This window comes from Pangasianodon hypophthalmus, chromosome 20 (genome assembly GCF_027358585.1).
Source record: "Pangasianodon hypophthalmus isolate fPanHyp1 chromosome 20, fPanHyp1.pri, whole genome shotgun sequence".
In the NCBI taxonomy this organism is placed as follows: domain Eukaryota; kingdom Metazoa; phylum Chordata; class Actinopteri; order Siluriformes; family Pangasiidae; genus Pangasianodon; species Pangasianodon hypophthalmus.
In genome coordinates, this window is record NC_069729.1 from 10,464,860 (window position 1) to 10,477,687 (window position 12,828).

General features: G+C 40.0%; 1 protein-coding gene across 12 annotated transcripts in view; it reads right to left on the reverse strand.

Moving 5' to 3' along the window:
• Positions 1-1,629: 1,629 nt before the first annotated feature.
• Positions 1,630-12,828, reverse strand: part of kaznb (kazrin, periplakin interacting protein b) — a 153,642-nt gene continuing 142,443 nt past the window's right edge. For 9 of the 12 annotated variants that reach the window (XM_053227056.1, XM_053227054.1, XM_026935671.3 and 6 more), the window contains 2 exons: positions 6,174-6,307; positions 1,630-3,742 (listed from right to left, as the gene is read on the reverse strand). In XM_053227056.1, coding sequence (XP_053083031.1) covers positions 3,569-3,742; positions 6,174-6,307 — 308 coding nt within the window. In that variant the 3' untranslated portion in view covers positions 1,630-3,568. Of the gene's footprint in view, positions 3,743-6,145; positions 6,308-12,828 lie in introns of all 12 variants that reach the window. The other 3 variants (XM_053227055.1, XM_053227057.1, XM_034314424.2) reach the window with 3 other exon arrangements.

The window sequence follows — 12,828 nt, forward strand, 5'->3', positions numbered from 1 at the left end:
AAGAGGAAACAGGCCACACCTGGCCACCTGGGGGGGGGGGGGGGTTCTTCCTCAAGCTCAGGCCCTCTACCAGAGGCCTGGGAGTTTGAGGGTTCTGTGCAGTATATTAGCTGTTCTTAAGACTTCACTCTTCTGGACAGAGACCTCAGATGTTCTAACTGGAATCTGCTTCAGCCACTCTTCCAGTTTGGGGGTCACAGCCCCTAATGCTCTTATTACCACTGGGACCACTTTGGACTTCACCTTCAACATCTGTTCCAGTTGTTCCTTCAGCCTGTGGTACTTCTTGATCTGCTCATGCTCCTTCCCGATGTTCCTATCAGCTGGGCCCGACATCTATCACACCTGCCATCTTTTAAACTACCTGCTCCTTGTAAACTGCCATTATGTCTGGTTGGTTAGCCAGCATCTGCTTGTCCATCAAGTTCCAGGATCTTAGCTCTACTGTTCTCAATCATTTTCTGTAATGTGTTCCATTGGGACTTGGGGACTTCTAACACATACTCGGCACAGATGTTTCTATACACTATCCCAGCCACTTGGTTATGCCTCTCCGTGTATGCTGTCCCAGCTTGCATCTTACACCCTGCTACTATATGTTGTACTGCTTCGCACAGCCTGCACCTTGGGTCCTGTCAGCTGTGATAAACCCCTGCCTCTATGAATTTGGTGCTTAGGGCCAAATGGTTCTTATGTTGCCATGATAAAAGCCTCTGTGCTATCCTTCAGGCTGGACTTTTCTAGCCACTGGTAGGATTTCTTGATGTCAGCCACTTCCTCTATCTGCCGGTGATATATCCCATGGAGGGGCTTGGTCTTCCACAATGTTTTCTCTTCCTTCTCATCATCATCTGTGTTCTGCTGCCTGATGCACTCCCTTAGCAGGTCATCCTGAGGGGCCATCTTTCTAATGTTTTCATGAATGCTCCTTGTTTCATTCTGGATAGTGGCTCTGACACTCACTAATCCCCTGCCCTCTCTATTTTCATTGCTCTCAGGGTGCTGGAAACCTCTGTGCATTGTGAGGAGTTTTCCTGTCTTGACATCAGTGGCATCTATGTCCTCCTGTGGCCAGCTTACTATTCCAGCCTTACCCTAGCAAATACCCTGGAGGTAATTGGTTGTAGCCGATCTCCTTGTTGTGACCTCCTCATTGTGGCTCCCAATGGCATGAGGGATACCAAGGTACTTGTTGCTGCCCTGTATATACTACCTTCTAGTAACTCCACCCCCTCAGTCCTCAGACCTTCCCTCTCTTTGCCACCATGCAGCCACACTTAACCAGTCTGAATGACATCCTGATGTCCACGCTGTAGATCCTGGTGAGGTGGATCAATGAGTCGATGTCTCATTCACTCCCGACCTACATGTATAGGAGGTTACTGATGGTCACTCCACTTCTGAATCTGTATCCATATCCACTCTTTGCGTTGAAGTGGCTGAGTCAATTGCTTTTCTGTTGGAGAACTTTTCCAAAAGGAAATATTTTGATTTGTTTAGTTTTTCAAATAAAAACACTGATTGTGAGGATATTTGACACTATCCTACCACTGTAGTCTGGCCTTTTTTCGTCTTCACAAAGGTATATATGTATACACACACACACAGACAAAGCCAAGAAGTCAGGCATGAATGTCAGGTTATGTTTTATTTTAAAATAAGCTTTTATTTTTGATATTGTTTTAATAATTTTTGTTTCCACAATGTTAAAACCTTTTTATTTGTCTGTGAAATTACCGGTAGTCTTGTTTCACTTAAATAACCTTGTTCCTACTCTTTAAATAAACATCTTTAATAGATTTACTCTTGTGTCAGATATACTGTACATTACAAACTTTACAACTTAAAAACTCATTAGAACAACATGAGGAGTGCTTAAAGAAAACCTTAAAGAAAAACACTTGATATGTCAAAGATGAGAGAAGCATGGTGTCACTGGTTTCATTACTAAATAAATTAGATGTAAGTAATGAAAACAATGCAGATTATTTTTTTTGCAGGTTATTTTTAGTAGATCTGTTTGTAAAAGCAGTCCTATACAAGTTGAACATGGCAATACTCCCTTAGTTTGAAACTTCTGGCACTCATTTGAGGTTTATATATATAAACCTCAAATATATATATATATATATATATATTCCATTTGAGCTCTTGAATCCAAACATAATACCTAATTAAGGCATTTTCAATATTTTCTTGGGTTTGAGTGACAATGTTATAGTAAGTAGAACTAGAAAAAGCTTATTACTCTAATAAATAGTTTAAAATTACAGCTGTAGTGTAGTGTGTACTCCACACAGTTACACACTGACAGTCTGATCCACCCTGATGTTCAGCATAGCACTGACCTCCCCTCCATCCCCGAAAGGAGTGCTGTCCAGTTTAATTTCTAGGTTTATTCCATGAGTTTTTTATATGATATTGATAATTTAATAGCAACTCTACAGGTATACACAGAGTCAGAAATCATTGATTTGTGTAATAATAAATGATAAATAAATGATAAGTAAACAGCCAATTTTGGAAAGAGTGCCGATGATGGCATGGATGTGGACCATAGAGTATCTAATAACAGGAAATTTAAATTGCAAATAATTAAAAATAAAACAACAAAAATGAAACAAGGAATTCAGGACAGATGTAAAACAAATATAAGGTGCACAAAAACTGTCAGAAACAGCACATCAGTAATTCAAGTGTCCAGTTTATAAAAAGAGACATACATTACCACAACAAATTCACACGCTAATGAGCCTATAAAGTATAATACACAGTACTGTACAAAAGGCACATAAACTTTATAAAGCAACGATGCCTAAAATTAAATGAATCATTTCTATATAAAAATGTACTCTAAAGGATGTTCTTTTACTGTTTACTATTAAAGGAAACAGTAAATATTGATTGGTTTTTTAAACCAACCCAAATCAATATTTAGCTTGACCACCCTCTGCCTTTAAAACTGCATCAGTTCTTTTATGTACACTGTCATGCAGTTTTATAAGGAAAAAGGCTGGTAATTTTTTCCCAAGAATCTTGAAAAACCTGCCACAGTTATTCTGGACACTTTGGCTGTTTCGTTTGCTTCTGTTAATGCAGGTAATACCAGACAGGCTTTGCAACATTTTTATTTTAAAAATGGACTATTACTTAATTTGCTACTTTCTTTAATGGTATACATACATTTCTTTGTAAAAATTTTTTGTTTTGGAAATTGAATAATTGGAAACCTAAAATTTGCTCCTATTTATTGACAAAGTAATGCAGAAGACATAAAATAAACATCTTATACAAAATGTATCTAAATAATCTAGGGTGCCTAAGACTTGCACAGTACTGTATAAATTATACTGTGTGCATGTAAACATATATACATATGCCTACATATATAAATATATATTTCACTTACATACAATATCTTAAGTGCATTATGTACACTTCAATGAGGCAGCAGGTCTTTCTCTTTCTTGTGGTTTTGAGCAAATATAGAACACACACACACAGACCCATGAACTCAAAGTCCTACTCACATACATGCTCAAACATGCACACACACGCACAAGTTCAATCACCAGTCGGCATCCTCCTCAATATAATAATCTGGGGTGGAAGTACCATCAAAGAGGCCAGGGTCCAGAGACTTGCGCTGGGATTTTCCCCGGGCAAACACTCGAGAGAGTGAGCCCAGGCTCATCTTCTCCTTCTTCTTCTTACGCTTCTGGTCCTCGAGGTCCTCCATGGACTGAGCCAACAAAAGCAAAACAAGTGAGTAAAGGGTGAGTTAATCAGAGTTTATGTGTAGATCAGCAGAAAGCAACTGTCTCTTCAGAAACAGGGATTCAGTATCAGCCTTATCTTGTCTTCTACTTTTGTTAATGCTACTTAAGGGTCATGTTCAAGAAGCTAGATAACACTTGCACAATCCTTTGATTGCAACTTAAATAAACCTACATAAACATTTAAAATAATTTCAATTAATTATTTCAATAATTTCTATTATTGTAAAGATTGCTTTCATCAAATTTGATATGGAGTTGAAATAACACCCAATTCAAATGCAGAGTTTTGTTAACATGACGTATGACATTTTCTGGGCTAAATTACATTAGAACATCATGGCAACCAATTTCAAACTTGCGCAACTATGAAATATCACATAATGGTCATGATGTGATGTCAAACATCAAAATACATCAAAACATCATAATCTCAATTTACTTAAAGAAAAAGTATACATACAGTAGCTCTGTTGTTACCTTTTGATGACAGTTACTGCCTTAACTATGTAGCAGACTTATGCCTTTATAATGCCACTAAGTGCTTAGTTCAGGAGTTGAGGTTTATATTTTTGGAAGTGCTTATGTTTGTAAATTTTTCCAATTTAACCCTCACTTGGCTATGACACATCACTCTTTTGCAATGTTGACAGAATTGCACTGAGCTACGAAGTCAATTGCTTATAAACACAAGCTTATATGGAAAATCTAGTCACTTAAGTTTTATGTCAACTTGACACAAAAACTGATTAATGCAGTCTTTACGTTTTCATGGGAAAAAGAAAGTATACCTACCTTCAATTCTATGTTTTTATTTATCTGGGTCTAAATAACACTTGTATGGTCCTCACCAAATCTATAAACAAACAAATAACCTCAGGTGACGACAAAAAAAAAAAAAAAAAAAAAAAAAAAAAAAAAAACACAACAGATTTCATATGTAGTCATTTTTTCCCCAAAATGTACACCTGTATTCATAAACCACGTGGGGAAAAAAAAGTACACCTGGTTATTCAGTAACATTTAGAACCACCTTTAGCAACAATAACTTGAAGTAAATGTTTTCTATTGGAGTTTATCAGTCTCTCACATCATTTTGAAGAAATTTTGACCCACTCTTCTTTACAACATTGCTTCAGTTCATTGAGGGGCATGTTTGAGGGGCATTTGTTTATAAACAGCTCTCTTAAGATCCTGCCACAGCATCTCAATGGGTTTGGGTTGGTATTAGGTGCTGTGTTTAGATTTTGCCAAACATGGCACTGTGCATGATGACCAAACAACTCTACCTTGTTCTCATCAGTCCAAAGGATATTGTTTCAGAACTTCTGTGGTTTGTTCAGATGCAATTTTGCAAACCTATGCTGTGTGTTAATATTCTTTTTGGAGAGAAGAGGCTTTTTCCTAGCCACCCTTCCATGAAAGCCATAGTTGTTCAGTCATTTTCTGATTGTGATGTCATGAACATAAACATTTAATGTGCTTACAAAGGCCTGTAGGTCACCTGATGTGGGTTTTTCTTTATATCTCTGATCATTAAACAGTCTGATCTTGGCCTGAATTTGGATGCCCACTCCTGGGAAGACTGGCAACTGTCAAGAAGGCTCTCCATTTGTAAACAATCCTTCTCACTGTTGAAAGGTGATTTCAAATTGTTCGGAGAATTTCAAATTGTTGAGATATATCAATCCCTTCCCAGAGTGGTGAGCAGCAACAACTGTTTCTCTGAGGTCATGGCCAGTGTGTTTTTTTTTTCTTGGCAAGATGTTGACACACACCTGAGTGCTCCAGAACACCAAACTGCTAAAAGTTCTGCTTTTATACAGGTAGTCATGCTTCTTGATGATTAACTAATCTTATGCATTTCATTAGTAACACCTGGCTTCATTAGTAACACCTAATTATTCTCTTAATGGTTGTAGAAATAGGAAGGGTGTACTTATTATTTCACACCTGGTTTCTGAATGTTGGTTTACTTTTTTGGAAAAAATGGCTACATATTGAAATCTATTGTGTTGTTTTGTGATCTGAGGTAACTTGTTTGTTTATAGAAGTTGGTTTGGAGCACCCAATTGCTATTTAATCCGTGATACATAAAAACAGAGAATTGGAAGCAGGGTGTCCTTTCTTTTTCCCATGGCTGTATATTAGTTGTTATGAAGGAATTAATGCAGATGTTATGTAGCCATCTGAGCACTGCTCTTAAGTAAAGTCTTAACATACTTATTGCTTAGCCTTTATTAATGTACTAAAGCACCTATTGCTTGGATTGGCAATTTTTCAAAAGTCAAAGGCTGAACCCTAAAGCCCTGCTGCTGTGCAGAGATGTGAAGAAAGAAGAAATAAAGAAATTTGGGAGGGATGATTACTTGGTCGAGGGTGCCAGGCAGCTCTTACATTGCAGAGGGAGTGAGTCCGGTGGCGAGGAGAATTCATGTCACTGGGTGTAGATGAGCGATCACCATCAGCTGCTGATGAGTCTGAGAGGATGGACGGCTGGCGTGAGTGACATGGGCTGATTCGCAATGCAGCTGTGAGAAACATACAGACAGCTAAAGCATCATGTCGAGGATAGGATTGTCTACTCAGTGTCCCCCACTCAGCTGTGGCCTCCAGTTTAAACCATTTTAAATCAAAACCCATAGAGTATGTTGTTGGACGAGATGGCTCCATGAACAGCATTAATGATAAAACATTTAGTGGTTGAACTGATATTTAGCTACAATCTGCAAAAACATATTTATTAGCAATCAGCTGGGTGTATAGCCTACTGAAAGCAGGTATTTTTCATTGAGAATGTTGGGGTAATGTTAGCTAGCTAGCTAGCTTTTTTTTTTTTTTTTTCCAGATGTGTGCCATGCAGCGAGGCAAAAGTTCAGTTGGACTGCTAATAGGTAGTGGCTCTTTCTTTTACTTTTTACTGACCACAGTCCCACCCACGTTTTTATTACATGACTGAAGCTAATGAATTCACATGTTAAAGTTCATCTACATAAAGATGGGTAAAGTATAAGTAACTGTGAGCAAAAACAAATTTGTCTTTCATATCCTGCATCCTTTCCCTTGGAATTGGCTTTTCAGACGTGTGAATTTTATTCACGTTTGTTCTGACCATTTCTTTAGCTGAAAAGCAGAAAAGTGTAGTTTTCAGATCCACTATCACTGTAGGAAGGGGTAAAAAAAATATATTGCATGGAGTGTGAGTGTGTTGCACTTTGTCTACAGAGTGAGAATGGTACAAGGCAGTGGTGCTGATTGTTTTTAAGGGAAAGTAGCTAATGCATGCTCAAAAAATAGCTAGAAGTCACCAGATGATGTCATATACTAATTTACACATGAATTGAATTGTCATAATAATTTGCATATCAAAATGTGTTACATGACAAGATGGAATAGAATAAATTAGAATAGAATAGGACAGAATAGAGATCAGAACAGAAAATAATAGCTTATAATTTATTTCTTATAGAAAGAAGAAGCCTTTGGTCTTGGCACCACAAACTATTTAAGTATATACAAAAATCTATAATTCTATGAGGAAAGCAGACAAAATGAATCAGAAGTAGTCAGGAGTCAGGTGTAAGCAGGTGGGTTAAACAATGGTGATCAGTGATTGGTCATTGGGAAACAATGGTGATCAGGATTAGTGATCGATCGTGGGAAAACAATGGTGAACAATAATTGGTCATTGGGAAACAATGGTAATCAGTGATTGATTGTTGGGCACAATGGTGATCAGTGGTTTGTTTTTGGGAACATAATCATGTGCAAGTGCAACTCTTTCAGGCATTACTAATGACCTTAGTAATGCATGACAGAGCATCTTATAGTGGACAGCATGGCACCATTGACCCCCACTGTGTGGTTTTGAAGCCTAAATTTGGTTGACTTGAAAGTTACCATCTTGACTGAGTTTGCACCGTAAGTAAAAATTGGAGTCAGAACCTGTGCAGTAGAGACCATTGGAGCAGAATCTAAGCAGTAGATATGGCCTCTCGCCCACCCATGTTGGTCATGGTCCCTCACTTTCTTCATGCCAAGAGCATACACAGTGACAGGGAAAGATTTTAGAGCTGTGAGTTATGACTGACCATTTGCTAGTTAGCTGACATCAGCTAATCCATTATGTTAATCCAAAGTAATGTAAGTATACACCGATCAGCCATAATATTAAAACCACTGACAGGCGACGTGAATAACTTTGATTATCTTACAATGGCACCTGTCAAGGGGTGGGATATATTAGGCAGCAAGTGAAGTTGATGTGTTGGAAGCAGAAAAAAATGGGCAAACGTAATGATCTGAGCAACATTTAGCCAATTGTGATGGCTAGACGACTGAGTCAGAGCATCTCCAAAACAGTGGGTCTTATTGGGTGTTCCTGGTATGCAGTGGTTAGTACCTACCAAAAGTGGTCCAAGGAAGGACAACTGGTGAACCAGCAACAGGGTCATGGGCACCCAAGGCTCACTGATGTGCATGGGGAGCGAAGGGTAGCCTGTCTGCTCCAATCCCACAGAAGAGCTACTGTAGCACATACTGCTGAAAAAGTTAATGCTGGCTATGATAGAAAGGTGTCTGAACACACAGTGCATCACAGCTTGCTGTGTATGGGGCTGCATAGCAACAGACCTGTCAGAGTGCCCATGCTGACCCCTGTCCACTGCCAAAAGCGCCTATAATGGGCATGTGGGCATCAGAACCGGACAATGGAGCAGTGGAAGAAGGTGGCCTGGTCTGATGAATCAAGTTTTCTTTTACATCATGTGGACAACCTGGTGCGTGTGCGTCGCTTAGCTGGGGAAGAGATGGCACCAGGATGCACTATGGGAAGAAGGCAAGCTGGCAGAGTCAATGTGATGCTCTGGGCAATGTTCTGCTGGGAAACATTGGGTCTTGCATTCATGTGGATTAACATCCACATGTACTTTGACATGTACCATCTACCTAAACATTGTTGCAGACTAAGTACACCCCTTCATGGCAACGGTATGAATGTTGCTGGACAAACAAGTCTGATCCATGGATGCCCATCTCACAACATAGAAGACTTAAAGGAACTGCTGCTAACATCTTGGTGCCAGATACCACAGCACACCTTCAGAGGTCTTGTGGAGTCCATGCCTCGATGGGTCAGAGCTGTTTTCTCAGCACAAGCCTAAACAATATTAGGCAGGTGGTTTAGTGTTATGGCTGATTGGTCTAAGTAGCTAATGCAGTATACCAACTGAAAATATACTGTTAAACAGCAGTTAACACATTTGTAAAACATGAGGGAAAAGGTTGCTGATTTACATGATTTTCATCACCTGCAGTAAGTTACCCATCTGAATGGAGAAATATGTTTAAAAATGAGTGACTGGCTAAGGTACTTTTAGTGTTGAGGTCATACAGTCAACAGTAAATTGTGAAATTTAACCAGTGTTAGCTGTCTTAGATTATGCCATCATATTGTTTACTCACATTTGTTTGCTAGTTAAAATATAAATACAATCACCTCTACTTACATCTCCCTGTTTAATATATTTTTGATCCTGCTGAAAGTGTTATTCATGGTTTCATTTGTTTGTCTATATGTTGAAGTTTGACATTGTCATTTGAAGCTGTTCATCAGCCCATTCCAATACTGTCAATCATTTAATCAACCACTCCCTTTTAATTATCATCAAATACCTCTTATAAAATGACAAATATAGATAATATAATATATAAAGGTAATGATAATATAAAGTTTTATCAGGCTCAACTGAACTTGTAAAAACAACAGAGCACTATTCCAGAAAATAATTTGTGGAGTATTAATATGTAATTTAGGCTTGTTTGCCATTCACTTGTATTGGAATGTGTGGGGTTAAAAGTTGTAGTGAGGCCATTGTAGTGAGGTATGAGCATACCTACATAGGAATAACATTCATGAACTGTATCAGTCAGGATTTAGGCCTCATCATAGCACAAAGACAACACTTGCTAAACTGGTAAATGACCTACTACTGGCCTCTGATCAGGATTGTGTCTCCTTGCTTGTGTTGCTTGAACTTAGTGCAACCATTGATAACATTGATCATGCTAGATTAGACTAGAAAATGTTGTTGGAGTTAAGGGAACAGCCCTCTCCTGGCTCAGGTCTTATTTGACTGATCGTTAACAGTTTGTAGGCGTAAGTTGTGACTTCTCTATGCATATTAAGGATTGGTGATCCGCAAGGTTCTGTTTTAGGCCCACTGCTTTTATATATACAAACATACATATTAAGTAATTAAGTAATTCTTTATTGTCATTGTAACAATGGATGTACAATGAAATTGAGTGAGTACTCTCAGTGCAGAAAGTAAAATAAAATAAAAATAAATAAAAAAAGAATATTGAACATTTAAAATATTGCACTTATTTTACATATGGCCTCAAAGAATATTGCACAGTTAAAATATTGCACTTATTGTACATATGGCATCAAAGATTATTGCACAGTTAAAATATTGCACCAACAAAGAGATATTGCAGAGTTGAAAAATTGCACAGTTCAATCCCAAATTTCAAATAGTACAGTTAAAATATTGCACTTATTGTAAATATGGCATCAAAGATTATTGCACAGTTAAAATATTGTACCAACAAAGAGATGTTGCAGAGTTGAAAAATTGCACAGTTCAATTCCAAATTTCAAATGCAAAACATTTTGCAGTTTGGCATGAACATACACTGTCATTTGGCATTTACAGATTGTATAGCTACAGGGTAGAAGCTATTTCTGTATCGGTTTGTCCTCGTTTTAAGGGATCTGTACCTGACAGTAACAGATTGAACAAAGAGTGACCAGGGTGGAATGTGTCTTTGATTATGTTTTGTGCTTTTTTGAGGCAGTGGGAACTGTGTAGATCCTCTAGGGTAGCGGGAGGGCACCCAATAATTTTCTCGGCAGACCTGACAACTCTCTGTGGTTGTTTTTTGTGTGCTGCAGTGCAGCTGGGAAACCACACACAGAGGCAGTATGTGAGAATACTCTCGATGGTGGACCGGTAGAAGGACACCAGCAGACTCTGGGCGATGTTGTTCCTCCTGAGGACCCTCAAGAAGTAGAGTCTTTGCTGTGCCTTCTTCACCAGTTTTGTGGTGTTCACACCCCAGGTCAGGTCTTCCTCAATGAAAACTCCCAGAAAGCGGAAGTCTGTGACCCTCTCCACACAATCCCCACCAATCAGTATTGGTTGAATGTCAGTTTTATTTCTCCTGAAGTCAATGACTAACTCCTTCATCTTTGACGTATTCAGGAGCAGGTTGTTGTCTCTGTACCACTCTGACAGCCTCTGACCTCATCTCGGTAGGCAGACTCATCACCCCCTGAAATGAGTCCCACTACAGTGGTGTCGTCTGCAAATTTAAAGATGTTATTTCTGACGTGGGCAGGGGTGCAGTCGTGTGTGTAGAGAGTATAGAGCAGGGGACTCAGTACGCAGCCCTGAGGGGAGCTGGTGCTGAGGCTGGAAAGGTGATGGCCTACTTTAACCCTCTGTGGGCATCCTGACAATCCAAAGACACGTGGAGTAAGGCAGACCCAGGTCCAGCAGTTTACACACCAGTCTGTATGGGAGGATAGTGTTAAATGCCGAGCTGTAGTCCACAAAGAGAAGTCGAGTGTAGTTACCCATGCTGCTCCAAGTAGGTTAACACAGTGTGAAGGGTAGTGGCGATGGCATCCTCCGTAGACCTGTTTGCCTTGTAGGCAAACTGATGTGAGTCAAAGGTGGAAGGTAGGAATGCAAGTATGTGTTTCCGTACCAGCTTTTCGAAACACTTCATCACCACTGGGGTGAGTGCTACTGGCCGATAGTCCTAGGTAGCAGATGGTTTTTTGGGCAAAGGGACTATAATGGAAGATTTCGGACAGGATGGGACAGGAGATCGGGAAAGTGACCTGTTGAAGACACTTGTGAAGATCCCCGCCAGCTGGTCTGCACAGTCCTTCAGCACACGTCCAGATATGCCATCAGGGCCTGCAGCCTTCCTTGGGTTTATGGCCCTTAGCGCGCGCCTAACCCCCCCCTTCTTCTTCTACCGAGAGGGTGAAGTTGGAGTTGCTGTTTGTTGTTTGGTGCAGCACTGTGTCTTGTGATGCTACCTCAAAGCGTGCAAAGAATATGTTCAATTCCTCTGCCAGTGATGCGTCACCATTCGCAGCTCCGAGGCCAGGTCTAAAGTTGGTGAGGTGTTGGACTGCCTGCCATACCTGCCTGCTGTTTTTGCTGACCAGGTGGTAATTGATCTTCTTTCCATAGTTCGCCTCGCATGGTGCCTCTTTTTAGGTTGGCTCGAGCTGTGCAGTAGAGAGCCCTATCGCCCGACTTGAAGGCGGTGTTTCTCTCTTTAAGCAGCTGCTGGACCTCCCTGGTCATCCAGGGTTTTTGCTTGGGATAGACCCGTATGTGTTTGTCCACTGTGACAGTGTCTATGCAGTTCTTTATGTAACATAAAACAGTGTCTCCAGGTCTTGATGTTCAAATATTTCCCAGCTGGTTCTTTCATAGCAGTCCTGCAGTTGCTGAGAGGCATCATCTGGCCAGGTTTTAACTAACCTGGTTGTAGTATTAGCAGTTTTCCTGAGGGGGGTGTATGCCGGGATTAAGAACGTGGACATGTGGTCAGACTGGCCCAGGTGTGGTAATGTAGCTCAGCTTTAGGTTGGTGTAGACCTTGTCCAGTATATTAGCTTCTCTGGTAGCATGCTTTACATGCTGGTAAAATTTAGGAAGCACTGTTCTTAAATCCGCATGGTTGAAGTCGCCAGCTATTATGTACACTGCGTCAGGATATATGCTCTGTTGTAAACTAATGCTGCTATGCAATTTCCCGAGAGCTGAGTTAGCATAGGCATCCGGAGGAATGTACACGGCAGTTAGCATAAGTACAGTAAACTCCCTCGGAAGGTAAAAGGGCCTGCATTTGATAGTTACAAACTCCAGGTCTGGGCAGCAGTGCCTGGCTATGGTTACTATATTTGTGCACCAGTTGTTATTAATGTACACACATAGCCCCCCTCCTTTGCTCTTACCGGAGT